Raw genomic sequence first — 18464 nt, 5'->3', positions numbered from 1 at the left:
TTGACGTCATGAATCACAGGATAGACGGGCTCTTCTTCCTCTTCGCAGAAGAGGGGGAGGGACGTCTCCATTGTGTTGGGATCACTCTTTAACTATTAAATCGATTTCTGAACACTTAAACAATGGAAGGTGAGCTATCCAGGGAACAAGCACTTATCGACATAGCTGACTAAAGGAACCTGTATTTTGTGTGCAATCGAATTCCAAATTCGTAACAATATATACAGTTATAACAATATATATATATATATATATATATATATATATATATATATATATATATATATATACATATTGTTGCGAATTCGCACCCGCTGGGGTGCGATCGGCCGCTCGACTCGAATGGCGGCCGCCTCGCCCAGCGGAATGGACAATTCAGTCGTGACCCTCTCGGAACAATGCCGGGAGCTCGTCACGGGTGGGGGTTTAACCTCACCACGATCGTGCCAATTGCCCACCCGCGTAGGATAGGGTTGCTCGCCAAATTCGATCTACCTAAGTACCTGTGCGAATGGTCGACCGGGCGATCGTACCATGCCACAGGCTGACTCCGGACACGAACCGCTTAAGCGGTCCGTTCCGTGCTACAGTGATAACCGAGCGGTGTTATCGTCGTCCTTGACGGTTCCGATTAATTACCGGGATGTTGAACCCACTACGAACCCTTTACGTGATGCAAGATGGAAATTTAAAAACGAAGGAAAGGACGCAGCGAAACGGGGAACAAGTTCACACAAGCACGTTTATTCACACACACAGACAAGCACGTATCCACAGCACAAGAAAAATGCACATAAAAAGCAAAGAAAGAGTTAAAACCGAATACTCGTACACACTGCAACACTTAAAACAATACTACTTTAAGGACAGGTGCCACCCACAGTCATTTACACAAACCCCAAAAAAAGAAAGGACTTCCCTTGGTGCGGACGTCGAGTCCTCCTCCCACGACCTCCACTCCGAGCTCCGTCTCCTTCGCCGTCCGACACTGCCGACTCAACCAGACTCGACGACGACACAGCTCGACTTCAACAAGCTCCTCGGGCTCCGCGAGTTCCACGAGCTCCACACCGACGCAGAGACACTCCACCACGACGACACAGCTCGGCGAAGACCCAACAACGACTTTAGATGGAGGCGAGTTCCACGAGTCAGGGAGAGAGCGAGAGAAAGAGGGAGAGAGCAGGAAGAGGGAGAGAGCAGGAAGAGGGAGAGAGCAGGAAGAGGGAGAGAGCAGGAAGAGGGAGAGAGCAGGAAGAGGGAGAGAGCAGGAAGAGGGAGAGAGCAGGAAGAGGGAGAGAGCAGGAAGAGGGAGAGAGCAGGAAGAGGGAGAGAGCAGGAAGAGGGAGAGAATGCGCCCCACCCGTGTCCGACGTTTATAGCGCGGGGCTCCGCCCTTCACTCCGCCCCGTTTTCAGCTCCACCCTCCTTCGAGAGGGTTCTCGAAAAGGAGCGTTCCCTCACCCCGACCGCCTCACGCTGTCCATCCACCAATCGGCGGCGAGCCGCCCTCCCCCTTCCTTCGCACCAAGCACGGGGAAGAATGGCGGGAAAAGCCCACCAGCATCGTTGGCGGTTTTTGTTTGTTTGAAATAAAAGATAGAGAAAGAAAAACGACTAACTGGAGGATCGCAGCCTGAATGGATCACATAAATTCCCTCTATACAACGGGTTTGGGCTAACTACACATGTACCTGTCGAGATCTCACCTGAGGGCCCTTTATGGTGTCATGCGAATTTCCACAGCCATAACACTACCCCCTCCCCTTTTTACAGACTCGTCCCGAGTCGTCAGATTTTCGTGTGCCATCATGTGTAGTTCTCCCCTTGTACGTTTTACATTCGGATCCCTGCGTGTGACATTCATGGTATTTGTGTCCCCAAAATAAATAACCTGAGGGCTGAGTAACTAAGTCAACAAACCCACTCAAACAGACGACTTAAATAAAATTGCCGGCGCGAAGACATACATGCTGGGGGCGCACTCATATTTACAGTACAACTTAACACCTTACAAAATTTACACTAACCATGGCCCAGGATCGATGGACTCTGCAGGAAGAAAAAGGCAAAGTCAACCGGCGCACCGGCCGCCACTGCAGGCCCGTGTTGTAGCTGCCAACAGGACAGTTCTTGCCACTTCTACGACGATACTGGCACACATGGTAATGAACAAGGGGGGGGGGGGGGAAATCAAAACAGAACGGGGGCAAAAAGTAGATGAGGGCAGCAGGCATGGATGGCAAAGGTGGGCAGGCAAGGCATGGCAAAACAAGGCCGCCGTAGGCGAACACAGCCGGCAGACGATCCAACCGGAACAGGCCTTGAAGCAAAAACAGCTGCAGACAATCCGGCTGGTACAGGCCTCGCAGGAAATCAAAAGCTGATGAAGTTGGCCGGCCTTTGCCTTTCAGTGGAGGTTGGTGGAGGGAGTGCGGTGGTGCTGGCCACTCAGAAGGCGGGCTCGGACCTACCTACTGTCTCCCTCCCAACCTATCGCCTTTGCCTGTCACTGTACCTACCCACTCCCTTAATTTGTAAAAACCAATTTCGCCCCAATTATTATTATTATTATTTTTTACTCTTCCCCACTATAAATCGTCCCCTAACCCCCTTTGCTGTCTTTGTTCGGCTAAGCTATCTCCCCTAGCCTATTCCCAACGCCTACGTTCCCTTCCCGGAGGGGAATGAGGGAGGGCTAGCGTCCTGCGTCGAGGCCCAACTCAAGATGGCCTCCCCAGACTTCAGCGATCTAACGCAAAGTGGGTCCAGCGGCTCACAACGAGAGCGAAGGGATGAATGGTGCGGAGGGGTACACTTCCTAATCTACCCTAACCATTAACTCTTAAACTACCCCGGGGCTTTCAACAAGCGCCTCTCGCTTAATCTATTGGTTCAAACAACCAGGATTCCCATCGCCTGTGTTGGTGTCCTTACAATTTCGGGCCGCACCCCCCCCCCCAATTTTCTTCCCGTGCCCTCACACGGTCTCATGGCTGGGACACGTGGCTCCCTTGGCAGGCACTACCCTCTGCCGATTCCCCAACAATGGCACCCCCGGGCACTACAATGCCTCTGAGCCTACCAGCTCCCTAAAAACGGGGAGTGCCCTCCATGGCGACTCCCCTGAAACGCTCACGTGGCAGGCTGGCTTCCCGTGCCCCTTTCCGAGGGTCACCCGTGCCCACAACACTGCCCACGCGGCTAATGGCACCCCGGGCCCCCGCATCATGCAGGCGCACCCGTGCCCACTACGCTATCCCGGCCCCTGATGGGCCCTTGGCCTACCACGGCTGACTAGTCCGGTGCCCGGGGTACCCAATCAACGTTACTCACCTTTCGCAGCCACACTCCCAGTCCATCAACAGGGCTCCTGCACCCCTCCAAAACCGGTATCGAGCCTACACTCCCACCAACAGCAAAACGACCTCCATTTTGTCAATTTGACTAACCCCCGAACTCACCCTACACTGACCCTGGGGTCCCTTGGGCAGGAATCACTCCTCCCCCCAAATCACTCATCGCACCATGCATTCCCCATTCGCTCCATTCACACAGACCCGCTGGCCTCACTCACTCACCAAGCACATGCTTCCACTTCACAACCCACAACTCACCGCTGAATCTCTGCCATCCTGCTGACTACATCCCCTAACCACCTCGTGCTCCCACGTCGTCCCTTACACTATAGCACGTTCCTTTTAACCTTCGTAGCTAAGCTACATCCCCACTACACATCCACAGTCTGTCACTGTCCTCAAAATAAAAAAAATATTTTCCCAACCTAAACGTCGACAAAAATCCCTCTAACTAATCCATTCCACAGGCTCCATGAGGACTGACCCCTGCCCCATGAAGCCAGTCGAGCTAAGCTAACCCTTCCGCCTCGCTAGTTCCATCCTGTGCCCAGGCAGGGGGGTCTTCCACCCCATGCCCGGGAATCCTGTTCACCCGAAAGCGAGGCTTGCTATTTTTTTTTATCTATGCGCAGCACCAGCATGGAAACTCGCAACCTGCGCTCCAGCGTGGCAATTCGCAGCTGCGCTCCTTTGGCGTGACGTCATGGCAGCTATTCACGTCCCTCGTCCCTCTTGGACGGTACCATCCGGCAGGGATTCACCCTCCTGCGGATTCCAACCACACGTGCCATGACGCCACCCTGCGCATGAAAAAAACACAAGCCTCGCGTCTCGAGGGGTTTCCCACGCGAACACATGTGCTCTGCCCGTTGGAGCTTAACACACACGCCCGTGTGGAGAACCCGTCCGGTCCAAATTCGAAATCCTGCCTAAACTTTGTCCGTCGCGGGATCGGCAACATCCACCGCGGGCGTTTCCGGACCGGGCTTCACTCCCGCAAGCGAGCACGTGGCGGCCTTGTGCGTTGCACAGCATGGACTTCGCGCTCACCACCGTGTAAACCCGGCGCGGTCCCCAAAATAGCTACGGCCACCACTCGGCTTTTGTCCCTCTGTCGCCGTTGTCTCTGTCGCACTTCAACCCACGCACACCTGCGTGTTACGACACTCACTCTCCATTCCATCACACTCACCCTGAGAGACGCAGCTGCGTGTTCGCACATGCCCACAGTCATCTCCCTCACACACAGCGACCTCACACACGCTGTCCCTCTCACACACAGTGTGCTGGGAGGCATGAACTTCGGCACACTCGTGACCACACCACTCACACACGGGGGCGCACTCACACCTTGCACCACACACACCGGGACAACCACACTGGGGATTCGTGTCCCCACAAGGGGTTCCGGGGCCTCTATACCCCCCAAGCTCGGCGTGCACCTGTCCACAGCACTCGTCCCCTAGGCCTAGCAAAACACGACCGAATCCACCTGGTCGTGATCAGCTTCAAGGGAGAATAGCGTCTCCCTCCGTTCCCGAAGGAGGCCATCCAGCTGCTCTCATCTGGTCCCTAAACAGTCCGCCAGCTCCCCCTCATGGTCCTCCACTACCTCAATGTGTGTGTGTGCTCGTCCCCCAACCCCGTCCAATTCACCCTCTATCTCCCGTGTCTCTATACATTTATTAGTTTCTGTTTCTTTCTGGAGTTTTTCCATCTCTCTGGACTTCAATTTCACTCTCTCCTTGAGTTCATTAATTTCAACCTCATTTTGTTTTTGTTTCCTATCCCACTGTTCCTCATGCTCTTCATTTTCCAGTCTCATCGTTTCTTTCAATTGGCTTAGTTCTCTTTCCTGTTTCGTTTGTTGTTCTTTCATTATCTCTTCATACCTCAACCTTGCTTTCTTTTTTAATTGTTCTTGTCTTTCTTTTTTTAATTTCTTTCACCCCCTGTCCCTCATTCTCCAACCTCAGAGTTTCCTTCAATTGGTTAACCTCAAATTAATGTTTTTGTTGTTTCATATTCCACTGTTCCTCTCGTTCTTCCCTTTCCAATCTCATTGTCTCCTCCAATTGACTGATTTCTCCTTCCTGCTTCATTCCTTGCTCCTTCCCTTTCTCCTCGTATTCCAACCTATTTTTTTTTCCTTTTATCGTTCAGTTTCAAATTCATACTCTTTCAGTTTTCTATTCCACTGTCTTTCTTGTTCCTCATTCTGCAATCTCGTGGTTTCCTTCAATTGACTAATTTCCTTCTCCTGTCTCATTCCTTGTTCTTTCAGTACTCTTTCTTGTTTCTCATTCTTTAATCTGGCCTTCGCTTCCAGCTGTTTGATCTGTACAGTGTGGTTCCTTAACGTTTCATTCTCTGCTGTCGTTCTTTCTTCTCTCACCATTCTCAACTCGTTTTGTAATTCCATCTCTTTGTTTTGGTGTTTCTGTAACTCAGAAGCTTTCTTTTCTAATTCTTTTCTCATTTCCGCACACTCCAACCTTGCTTTAGCTTCCAACTGTTTGATCTGTACAGTGTAGTTCCTCAACGTTTCATTTTCCGCTCTCTTCCTCTTCTCTTTTAACATCCTTAGTTCATTTTGTAATCCTCTCTCTTTGGTTTCGTGTTTCAGTATCTCAGAAGCTTTTTCCCATAATTCCTCTCTCAATTTGCATGCTTCTTTTCCCAGTTCATCTATTCTCTTATCGTATGTCTTCCTCATCTCCGCACCACCTTCCAATGCTTCCATCCTCATTTCGTTCATTTTCTTCCCATATTCCTCTCTTCTTTCTAGCCATTCCTCTCTCAATTTTATCGCCCCTTCCAGGGTTTCTCTTTTGTTTTTGCCTGATCTTACCTCTTCCTTCAGTTGTTCCAATTCCCCATCTTGTTTGCATTTTTCCTTTTCTATTTTTGTTTTCCTTTCTCCTTCCTCCCTCATTTTTCCCTGCAGTTCTTCGAACTGTTCTGACATTTCCCGCAATTCCTCCGTCCTTTCCTCCAGATGTTCCTCTCCTCTTTTTACCTCTTCTTATAGTCTTCTGTCCCGAACGCCTTGTTCTACCTCACGCTCGAGTTGCTTTATTTTCCAATCGTGTTCACATTTGTTCTCTTCCAGATTTTTTTTTCCATTCCTCTTCCATGTGCTTTCTATCCCTGGAGTTAATAATTCGCTTCTCCTCCATTCTCTTTCTCATCTCGCTCGTCCCTTGTTCCCACTTATGGATCCTCAAGTCTATTTCCCCTATTTTTCCCTTTAATTCTTCGAATTATCTTGACTTCCCCAATAGTTCCTTCTTTAATTGTTTTGCTTCCAGCTCGTGGTTCTGTTTTTCTTTTTCGAGCTCGGTCCTCCATTCTTCAATTCTTTCCAAAGCCCACCAATGTCCGCCTACCTCGCCTGCCATGCCCACGTGGTTTGAAACGGCTGTTGGGAGCGCTCGCCTCGTGTCGCGCCATTTGCAGCGCCATAAATAGCCGCTCGCTCCGCGCTGCGCTGATGTGCGATCGCGCCACCATGAGACTCAGTTTGCCGATAAAGTCCGTGCTCAGAATATTGGGTTGAGCTTCGCCACGGATTAAAATTACGAGTACCGTCCTGGGCCATGGATCCTACATTACGACACACATACATTTCTAATACTCCCGGCACCCGCTCGCCTTGAGACTCCATCTTATTTCTCGTAAGGGATTAATTTGGCTCTCGTAATTTGGAGGGAACGGGGGGGGGGGGGAGGGTCGCCTCGCACACCCCTGCTCCGTTCCCCGTGAATTTAGGTTGGAGGCGGGGCGGATTCGAATTCCACTCCCGGACACCAGTGTTGCGAATTCGCGCCCGCCGGCGGGCGATCGGCCACTCGACTCGAATGGCGGCCACCTCGCCCACCGGAACGGACAATTCAGTCGTTACCCTCTCGGAACAACGCCGGGAGCTAGTCACGGGTGGGGGTTTAACCTCACCACGATAGTGCCAATTGCCCACCCGCGCAGGATAGGGTTGCTCGCCAAATTCGATCTACCTAAGTAGCTGCGGGAATGGTCGACCGGGCGATCGTACCATGCGACAGGCTGACTCCGGACACGAACCGCTTAAGCGGTCCGTTCCGTGCTACAGAGATAACCGAGCGGTGTTATCATCGGCCTTGACGGTTCCGATTAATTACCGGGATGTTGAACTCACTATGAACCCCTTACGTGATGCAAGATGGAAATTCAAACGAAGAAAAGGACGCAGCGAAACGGGGAACAAGTTCACACAAGCACGTTGATTCGCACACACACAGACAAGCACGTATCCACAGCAAAAGAAAAATGCACATAAAAAGCAAAGAAAGAGTTAAAACCGAATACGCGTACACACGGCAAAACTTAAAACAATACTACTTTAAGGACAGGCGCCACCCACAGTCATTTACACAAACCCAAAGAAAAGAAAGGATTTCCCTTGGTGCGGCCGTCGAGAACTCCTCCCATGACCTCCACTCCGAGCTCCGTCTCCTTCGCCGTCCTCCACTGCCGACTCGACCAGACTTGACGACACAGCTCGACTTCAATGAGCCCCTCGGGCTCCGCGAGTTCCACACCGACGCAGAGACACTCAACCACGACGACACAGCTCGGCGAGGACCCAAGAACGACTTCAGACAGAGGCAAGTTCCACGAGACAGGGAGAGAGCGAGAGGAAGAGGGAGAGAGCAGGAAGAGGGAGAGAGCAGGAAGAGGGAGAGAGCAGGAAGAGGGAGAGAGCAGGAAGAGGGAGAGAGCAGGAAGAGGGAGAGAGCAGGAAGAGGGAGAGAACGCGCCCCGCCCGTGTCCGACTTTTATAGCGCGGGGCTCCGCCCTTCACTCCGCCCCGTTTTCGGCTCCACCCTCCTTCGAGAGGGTTCTCGAAAAGGGGCGTTCCCTCACTCCGACCGCCTCACGCTGTACATCCACCAATCGGCGGCAAGCCGCCCTCCCCCTTCCTTCGCACTAAGCATGGGGAAGAATGGCGGGAAAAGCCCACCAACATCGTTGGCGGTTTTTATTTGTTTGAAATAAAAGATAGAGAAAGAAAAACGACTAACTGAAGGATCGCAGCCCGAATGAATCACATAAATTCCCTCTATACAACGGGTTTGGGCGAACAACACATGTACCTATCGAGATATCTCACCTGAGGGCCCTTTATGGTGTAATGCGAATTTCCACAGCCGTAACAATATATATATATATATATATATGTATATATATATATATATACATACATATATATATATATATATATATATATATACATACATACATACATATATATATATACATACATACATACATATATATATATCTTCTTCTTCTTCTTTCGGCTGCTCCCGTTAGGGGTCGCCACAGCGGATCATCCGTATGATCCGCATAGTGATTTGGCACATGTTTTACGCCGGATGCCCTTCCTGACGCAACCCTGGTCACCTGGTCACCTCTTACGACACAGGGATATGGTACACCTATTTTAACCGGGGTATACACCGGCCCAGTATACTGGTACTCATTTTGCCGACCTCGGAAGGATGACAGGCTGAATCAACCCCCTGGTGTATTAATTCAGTGGCCCAACGGGGCTTGAACTCAGGACCTCTTGGATCCCAAGCCGCTGTCCTAACCACTGCGCCAACACCAGACTCGTGTGTGTATATATATATATATATATATATATATATATATATATATATATATATATATATATATATATATATATATATATATATATATATATATATATATATATACAGTAGACTAGGCGCAAGTCGTCACCATCGGGACCAAGAAAAAAAATATATATGTATATGTATATATATATATATATATATATATATATATATATATATATATATATATATATATATATATATATATATATATATATATACAGTAGACTAGGCGTAAGTCGTCACCATCGGGACCAAGAAAAAAGTGACGACTTAGACATGTGACGACTTACGCGTATGTGAACATTCATGATGACTGTGGGGTGAAGGATGAAGTTGCGCGTGGCCTGGAAACGTACGTGTGAGAGGGCGCAACAATCTCTAAGCCGGCTATTGTACCAAAAGGGAAACACAATCCTCGGGGCATAGGTGGGGGTTCATTTGTGAGTTGGAAAGTAATCAAGCAAAGATGGAATTCATGAATTACTTTATCAAAAGTAAAGATAATGAACAACTGTAAGACAACTCATATACCATCGGTGATGGCATATGACCATCGACAAATGTGGAATGAATGGCTGTTACAATTGATTCATTATAATGAATGTAGAATGAGTTTTCATATGGAATGAAAAACTCATATACCATCGACAAATTACATGACACAGTCATCGTGATGACTACCACTCAAGACCTATGTGTGAGTGTGGTGATGTACAAAACAAGTCAATATAAAACCATGATCGGACTTCAACACTAAGCTCGATCGATCCTTGACTCCTTCGCCAGAGATGCATTGTGCAGCCTGTCTACCTCTTCAGATGCATATGGGACAGCGCAGTTATAAATAGCCCGCGCATCACGATTCCATGAAATCGGGCTTCTCACGAGGCAGCAGTTCCGTGTGATGACTGAGGCGTGGTAATTTACTTGAGTTTGCATTACGCGGGAACGGACAACATCTGACGAATTCGACGAAGTGACGACTTAGAGATGACGACTTGCAGACTTTATTCAAAGTCTGTAAGTCGATTTAACATGAGATAATTTCGGGACTTCTTGACGCTGCCGACTTAGGCGAAGTGACGAGTTACACGCTGCCGACTTGCGCCTCGTCTACTGTATATATGTATATATATATATATATATATATATATATATATATATATATATATATATATTTATATATATATATATATATATATATATATCAACATATATATTACAAGATATAGTATATATTACAAGATATAGTATATATAACAATATACGAGTATACAACTATTGGAAAAAATGACAGAGCACTCCAAAAAATTTTTTAAATCAGCATCTCTACATGTATGGCAGCCATTCCATTCCAGTGTCTGTTGAATTCCAACACAGGGACACCTCATTCTACTTCATGAGGTACTGATTAGGTGATCACCCTAACCCCGCTTATCCGCCAAGTTGGGGCAAGGTCATTTTGGCGGAAAAGCGGGGGTGGCGGATAAGCGAGGGTACACGCGAGATGATCTGGAGGGGTGCAAGGGGTGTCAGGTAGGGCTCGTAGGGGCCTAAGAATCTCATTCCCTACTCACTAGAACGAAACCAAACAAACGGAACAACATACACCATATATTCATAAATGATTCACGTTTTTATTGCCGCACATACAGTACATGTGTGTTACGGGGCCATTACAGGACCCCAACAGGATGGAAGAAATCAGTAATTTCCTTTTGTTCAGCGACAGAGATGACAAGTTTATTCAGGCGCATCCTGAGTTTTGAAATGGCAGTAATGTCCTCCTCGTTCGTATTACAGTTGCTCTCTATGTACCTCGTGACTTGTTCCAAGGCGTGCCTCGCTTCCAATGCGCTAGGAACCGTGGCTACATCGTCAGGCGCATCCGGTTCCTCGGTATCCTCGTCATGAATGGTAGTCACAAGATAGACGATTTCATCATCTGTAAGAACCTCGGTTGGTTCTGGATGATCATCGACATGATCGAATTATTCTGGTGTCATCAGCACGGCTCTATCTATATTGAAATGTTCAGCGATCTGTTCGAACATGTTCCTCGGATACGTAGTGCTGGTGGCGGTCGAAGAAGAGGACGTTGTCGCAGGATCGAACCAATTGTCCAGGGTGATGCCAGTGTGTTTGAAACAGTTCTTGATGGTTTCGGGTTTCACTTCATCCCAAGCCATCTTGGAGAAGCGAATAGCGTCGCTCAGTTCCAGCTTCAGTTCTCGATTTTTGTCAATCGCATCCACCAAATGCGGTAGTTGATATCTTTGAAAATGCTGCTTGAAATTGTTCATGACACCAGCATCCATGGGCTGGAGATGCGACGTCATGTTAGGCGGCAGGAAATGCACTTTCGTATTGGTGAGAGTGACTTGGCCCTCCTCGTTCTCGGGCAGAATATGAGATGGCACATTATCCAGCAACATCAGCACATGGCAGTTCGCTATTCGCATTTTCTTATCGAAATCGCACAGCCAGTCGTGGAACATTAAGCTGGTCATCCACGACTTTTTGTTGTTGCGTTCATCGCAATACAAGTCATGCTTGAATCCCTTGAGGCACCTGGGATTAGCACTTTTCCCGATGACTAGTAAACAGGACTTATCACCAACGTCAGCGTTGCTGTAAACAGCCAGCGATATTCGAGCTTCTGCTTTCTTAGTTTCCCTCAAATACTCCCCCGTAGTGAGAGATCGGTCAGGCAGCATTTGGTAGAACAGGCCCGTTTCATCCATGTTGTAGACATCACGAGGCTGGTAATCTTTCAGCACACCCTTTGCCTGTGTTCTACCAGCACTCACTAAATCCTGGGACACACTAGCACTTTCACCGCATAACTTCCGACATGATATACCATAGCGCATTTTGAAGCGATTCATCCAACCATTCGAGTAATGTTGGTCGACAATTTCCAGCTTACCTCCAAAAAACATGGCTTTCGTCCTCGGTATAGCTTCAGTTAGTAGAATGGTTTTAGCACGTGCTGAGCTTAACCAAAGAAAGAGCGCTTGTTCCATATTCGAATGTTTGCCACCGACTTGACGCATCATAGTCGCCTCCAGCGATTTGTTCAGCCATCGGTCTGAGTGTTTTATCACGTCACCAGTTGTCCTCCTCTTCACGGGCTTTCCCCATTTCGCTGAGAAGAAATTGGCAATGTCTTGCTGAGATTTTGATGGAAAACTCTTAGAGTACTCACAGATTTCTCTCTTCTCTTTCACCGTCACACACTGACGGTCCCTTTTCCTCTCTACAGGAGCCATGCTGTTTCTAACTTTTTTTAGAAACCACTAATCCACGAAGCACTGTTAGATCCACAATACACACTGGAGATGGCGCTGCAAATGCCACGAAAGCAGAAACCAAATTAGATTTCACAATACTCTACCAGATGTGTACTACCACAGGCTCATTAGTACATTTCTCCATGGAAGCGAGAAATTTCCTGATGACTCATCACTGGCGGATGTCACGGGCGGATAAGCGGGGTAATTTTGCAGGGATTTCCATTACTATGTACGTCGGGCAGACCTGGCGGATGGCGGATAGCAGGGTGGCGGATGAGCGGGGGAATTTGCTAAGCTTTTAGCTCAGATGTTCGGTTCCTGAGCAAATCACGGCGGATAGCGAGGGTGGCGGATAAGAGGGGGTGGATAAGAGGGGGGTGGATAAGAGGGGGCGGATAAGAGGGGCGGATAAGAGGGGGCGGATAAGAGGGGGCGGATAACAGGGGCGGATAACAGGGGGCGGATAACAGGGGCGGATAAGAGGGGGTGGATAAGAGGGGGGTGGATAAGAGGGGGGGCCGATAAGCGGGGTAATACTGTATATACATATACAGCTCTGGAAAAAAATGAGACCACTCCAAAAAAAATTTTAAATCAGCATCTCCTCATGTATGGCAGCCATTCCATTCAAGTGTATGTTGAATTCCAACACAGGCACACCTCATTCTATTTCGTGAGGTACTGATTAGGTGATCACCTGAACCGAATATTATTTAACAAGGAAAAGTATAAAAACCACTGCTGTGGTCATCACTATCCTCTTGCAATAGGACCAGAGGGATGGCAAAAACAGTGCTAGTAGTACCTCAAAAGTAATTGGAATCAAAAAAATAACTATTGACCATGCCAAAAGAGTTGAAAAGAAAAGTTTTGAGTGAGGAAAAGAAGGGTTTAATTCTGGCCTTACTGACAGAGGGATACAGTGAGCGTCACGTTGCTTCCATCCTTAAAATTTCAAAGACGGCGGTTAATAAGAACAAGGTCAAGCAGCAAACATTGGGGACAGCAAAGCTACAGACTGGCAGAGGGCGAAAACGACTTTCCACTGACCGGGATGACCGCCAACTCATTCGAATGTCATTCAACAACCGTAGGATGGACATCATGTGACCTACAAAAAGAATGGCAAAAGGCAGCTGGGGTGAAGTGCACGGCGAGGACGGTTCGAAACAGGCTCCTCGGGGCAGGGCTGAAGTCGTGCAAAGCTAGAAAAAAGCCCTTCATCAATGAGAAGCAAAGAAGAGCCAGGCTGAGGTATGCAAAAGACCATAAGGATTGGACCGTAGAGGACTGGAGTAAGCTCATCTTCTCTGATGAGTCAAATTTTCAGCTTTGCCCAACACCTGGTCGTCTACTGGTTAGACGGAGACCTGGAGAGGCCTACAAGCCAGTGTCTCGCACCCACTGTGAAATTTGGTGGAGGATCGGTGATGATCTGGGGGTGATTCAGCAAGGCTGGATTCGGGCAGATTTGTCTTTGTGAAGGACTCATGAATCAAGCCATGTACAAGGTTGTCCTGGAAGAACACTTGCTTCCTTCTGCTCTGACAATGTTCCCCAACTGTGAGGATTGGTTTTTCCAGCAGGATAACGCTCCATGGCACACAGCCAGGTCAATCAAGGTGTGGATGGAGGACCATCAAATTAAGACCGTCATGGCCAGCCAATCTCCAGACCTGAACCCCATTGAAAACCTCTGGAATGTGATCAAGAGGAAGATGGATGGTCACAAGCCATCAAACAAAGCTGAGCTGCTTGAATTTTTGCGCCAGGAGTGGCATAAAGTCACCCAACAGCAATGTGAAAGACTGGTGGAGAGCATGCCAAGATGCATGAAAGCTGTGATTGAAAATCAGGGTTATTCCACAAAATATTGATTTCTGAACTCTTCCGAAGTTTAAATATTATTTTTGTGTTGTTTAAAAATGAATATGAACTTGTTTTGTTTGTATTATTTGAGGTCTGAAAACACTGAATCTTCGTTGTTATTTTGACCAGTTGTCATTTGGAGCATTTATTTGCAGAAAATGACAATATTTTTATTCGGAATTTGGGAGAAATGTTGTCAGTAATTTATAGAATAAAACAAAAATGTTCATTTTACTCAAATACATACCTATAAATAGTAAAACCAGAAAAACTGATAATTTTGCAGTGGTCTAATTTATTCCAGATATATATATATATATATATATATATATATATATATATATATATATATATATATATATATATATATATATATATATATATATATATATATATATATGTATATATATATTGTTGTACATTTCCGCCCGTTCGGCGTGCGGACAGCCGCTTTTAGCCGAATTGCGGCCGTACGCCCACCGGACGAGCAATCCAGTCGCGGCTTTCCGGATCAACGCCGAAAACCAGCCACCGGTGTGTTTTTGAGCACACAACGACCTTGTCCGTACTCTACCCGCGCTCCAGGGTCAATCGCTGAATTGTCGATATACCGAATTAATCGCGCGGGTAGATTACCGAGAGATTGTACCTCAACGGGACCGCTTGGAAACGAGCAGCTTCAGCACCTCGCTTCCTTTTGGGATAACCGAGCGGTGCATTATCGCGCAGTCCCGTTGGACCCGATCACTTTACTGGCTATTTAAAAATCAACTATATTCCGAGGGCAAGATAGCAGCTCAATTAAGGAAAAGATGCAACGAACGGGGTACATTTCAACGAGTACATTTATTTGTACACACCCATGCACGTATACAATCACGCAATGAATGCAAAACACGCATGCAGTTATGCAATGAATGGGGGTTAGGGACAAGACACGAGTAAGACAAAGCGCTACGACCGTCGATTTATTATGTACAGTCACTTATCAGTTCTACTTATCGGACTTGGCGCCACAACGTTCATACAAAGAAAAGCAAGGAAAACACCCCAGGACAGATAAGGGGAAGACGGGACCTCTTGGGGTCTTTAAAACTCGGAGCCGTGTAGACCGCAAAGGCTCCGGGAGACCGTGCTGGCTACCTGGTCCCTCGTGGTGACTCGCGAGGGCGATCCTCGATGTCCCCTTTCCAGCGACCCACGGTTAGGCACGGTCCGACAGGCCACGCGCCTTGGCTCCGCAGCGCCCCAATCTCTCCAGCTCCTTCCCGACTGCTGAGACTCCAGACTCCAGCGCACAGCACAGCTCGACTCAACTGCCCACAACTCCGACACGACACTCTTCCCTCACCTCCACCACTCCGCAACCCAGAAACAACTCTCTCAACGTGCTTCAGCGCGCCCTTTTTATCTCCCCTGGCGCCTCACCCCTCCCTTCTTCCAGCACGCGCAGGAAACTTCCAGAAGGAGGGCGTTCACGGTTCGTACGGGTCCTTAAAACCCATAAAAGTCCAACATTTCTGAGTTGTACAATTTAAGTACTTAAATGTCCTTAAATTTCAGGAAAATGTTCAAAAGTCAATAAAAATCAGATTTTCCTGTTATTTGGTGAAGGGTGTTCCATTTTCCTTGCACTAGTATTCTAAACAAGGACAAATGTGTCCAAGAGCCATCTATTCTCTCTTCCCGTGCCTCACTCAAATGTATATATATATATATATATATATATATATATATATATATATATATATATATATATATATATATATATATATATATATATATATATATATATATATTGTTACGAATTCTGGCCCACCTGGCGTGGGATCGGCCGCGTACCTTTAATGGCAGCCGCGTCGCCCACCGGACGGACAATTCAGTCGTGACCCTCCTGGAACTACCGCCAGGAGCCAGTCACGGGTGGGGGTTTAACCTCACCACAACCCAGTCCGCATTCCACTCGCGCGAAATAGGGTGAATCGCCGAATGTCGATATACCTAAATAACCGTGCGAGTAACCTACCGAGGGGTTGCACCACGCCGCAGGTCGGCTTAGGACACGAACCGCTTAAGCGGTTCGTTCCGTGCTACAGGGATAACCGAGCGGTGTTATCGCCGACCTCGACGGCTCCGATTCTTCTTTAGTCGGGTGTTTAAAACCCACTACTCATTCCACGATGCAAGATGGCACTTTCAATGTGGTGAAAGGAGGACGCGATGAATGGGATAGGTTGCACACAAGGACATTTATTATAAAGCACATATTGCACACACAACACAAGCAAGGAATCATGCACGTATTTACAAGCAAGGCAAATAAAAAGCAATACAACCGACTACAATGAGAATGGACATGCACTTAACAGTTGTTACTTAACAGGACACGGCGCCACAGCATGCATACAAAAACAACAGGAAAACCCTCCCCATAGGCAGGGAGGTACACGGGGTTCGTAAACCTTTATGTTCGTGGTCCGTGGATGACCGAAAAGGCCCGCGAGACCGTGCTGGTTACCTGCCCCCTCGAGGTGTGATGGTGGGCAGGTCGCGACGCCTTGTTCCCACGGCAGCTAGCGTATCCGCGCCTGCTCTCGGGCCTTTGCAATGATGTGGTCGGTGAGTTCTCTCCGGCGTCCCTCGCCAGACGCGCAGATTCGCACCACACAGCCAGCAGGGCTGCGCCTCCCATCTGCGTCTCCGAGGCGTCGCCCAGACTCGCCACTGGCCCGCGCCTTCACCGACAGGTCGCCCAACGCCAAGACGAGAGAGCCCGACCTCGGCCACCAAGAGAGAGCTCGAAGATGAAGCGAGAGGATGACGTCCACCAAGAGAGCGAGTAGAATCCAACATGACCCCAACAGAGAGAGTGAGCCTCACGCGCGGTCTGCCTTATATAGCGCAGGGCTCCGCCCTTCAATCCTCCCCGTTTTCAGCTCCACCTTCCTTCGAGAAGGTTCCCGAAAAGGGGAGTTCCCCCACCCCGACCGCCTCACGCTGTGCATCCACCAATCGGCGGCGAGCTGCCCTCCCCCTTTCCTTCACACAAAGCTTGGGGAAAATAGGCGGGAAAAACCCCACAGGCTCGCAGGAGCTTTTGTTCTGCCAATCCTTCTCGGACGGTTTCCGCCGCGGAAACCGTCTTACCGTGGTCACGGAGGATGGCGTTCGCAAGTGGGCGTAGTGGTGAAGATGGTGGTGATTGTTGTGGGGGTGGTGTGAGCGTGGTGGGCGTTGTGGCATAGTTGGTGGCGGTTGTTGTTTGCGTGGACGTTTGTTGCAATGGTGGCTCAAAATAATGATAGATAAAGAAAAACAGCTATCTCAAAGAGTCGCAGCCCGGTGAACACGAAGAAATTCCCTTTAAACAATGGTGGGGACCTATCTGCACATAAACTTAGCGTCATAACTGATCTTAGGACCCTTTATGGTGTATTGCGAATTTCCACAGCCATAACTATATATATATATATATATATATATATATATATATATATATATATATATATATATATATATATATATATATATATATACATATATATACACATATATATATATATATATATATATATATATATATATATATATATATATATATATATATATATTGTTGCGGAACCAGGGTGGCGGGATTCTCACCTGGTCCGAGGCGCCACCCTCACTACCACCATCTCCGGGGTTTATAACGCCGGCCGGTTCAGCACAGGCCTCGGATCACGCGCCTTCAATCGCGATACCAACGTAATCCTTGTACCTTGCCAGCTGGGGAAATATAACCCCTGGTTACAGACTGGTTGTGTCAGATGCCGAGTGTTTTCTGCCAGTCTGTAACCATTTTGGTTTTATATGCCAATCGAATGGATCGTTCCTCAACACAACACATTAATCCATAGCGGCAACTTCATACGAATTAACCAGATTTATTGGGGAACATCGGGGATCATATTGGGGAACATGTGTCAGGTCAGGTTCGATCTGTGACCTGCTACAGGTACCATGTAAACCTGTACTAACCTGTTCCATGGTCGGGTTGTCGGCGACTAAACCGTCTCCCCCACCAGGTTTTCTGGTGAGGAGGGTGTTTGGATATGGACACCCAGCAGGATTAAAAACAAAACCTGTCAAAGGGTGGAGGAGCTCCTTGTGAGCCAACGGCCATCCATATCTGGTGCCCAACTGTGTCTGCGGACGTCCTCCTGCAATTGGGTCACTTCTTATTAGGAGGTTGGTGGCAGGATTTGCACTCTGGCCACCGT

The 18464-nt window shown here is 48.1% G+C and overlaps 1 protein-coding gene across 2 annotated transcripts in view; it reads right to left on the bottom strand.

The window, feature by feature from the left end:
* Window positions 1-10556: 10556 nt before the first annotated feature.
* The window catches only part of LOC147024892 (uncharacterized), a 33226-nt gene continuing 25318 nt past the window's right edge, over window positions 10557-18464 (bottom strand). Inside the window, exon 7 of one of the 2 annotated variants that reach the window (XM_085885260.1) lies at window positions 10557-12188. In XM_085885260.1, coding sequence (XP_085741386.1) covers window positions 12149-12188 — 40 coding nt within the window. In that variant the 3' untranslated portion in view covers window positions 10557-12148. The remainder of the gene's footprint in view (window positions 12189-18464) is intronic. The other variant, XM_085885259.1, reaches the window with a different exon arrangement.

This window comes from Eptatretus burgeri, chromosome 6, assembly GCF_056783735.1.
Source record: "Eptatretus burgeri isolate ZD-2024b chromosome 6, Ebu_testis_v1, whole genome shotgun sequence".
NCBI lineage: Eukaryota > Metazoa > Chordata > Myxini > Myxiniformes > Myxinidae > Eptatretus > Eptatretus burgeri.
The sequence above is the reverse complement of the archived record's forward strand: the minus strand, read 5'-3'. Positions and strand labels throughout refer to the sequence as shown.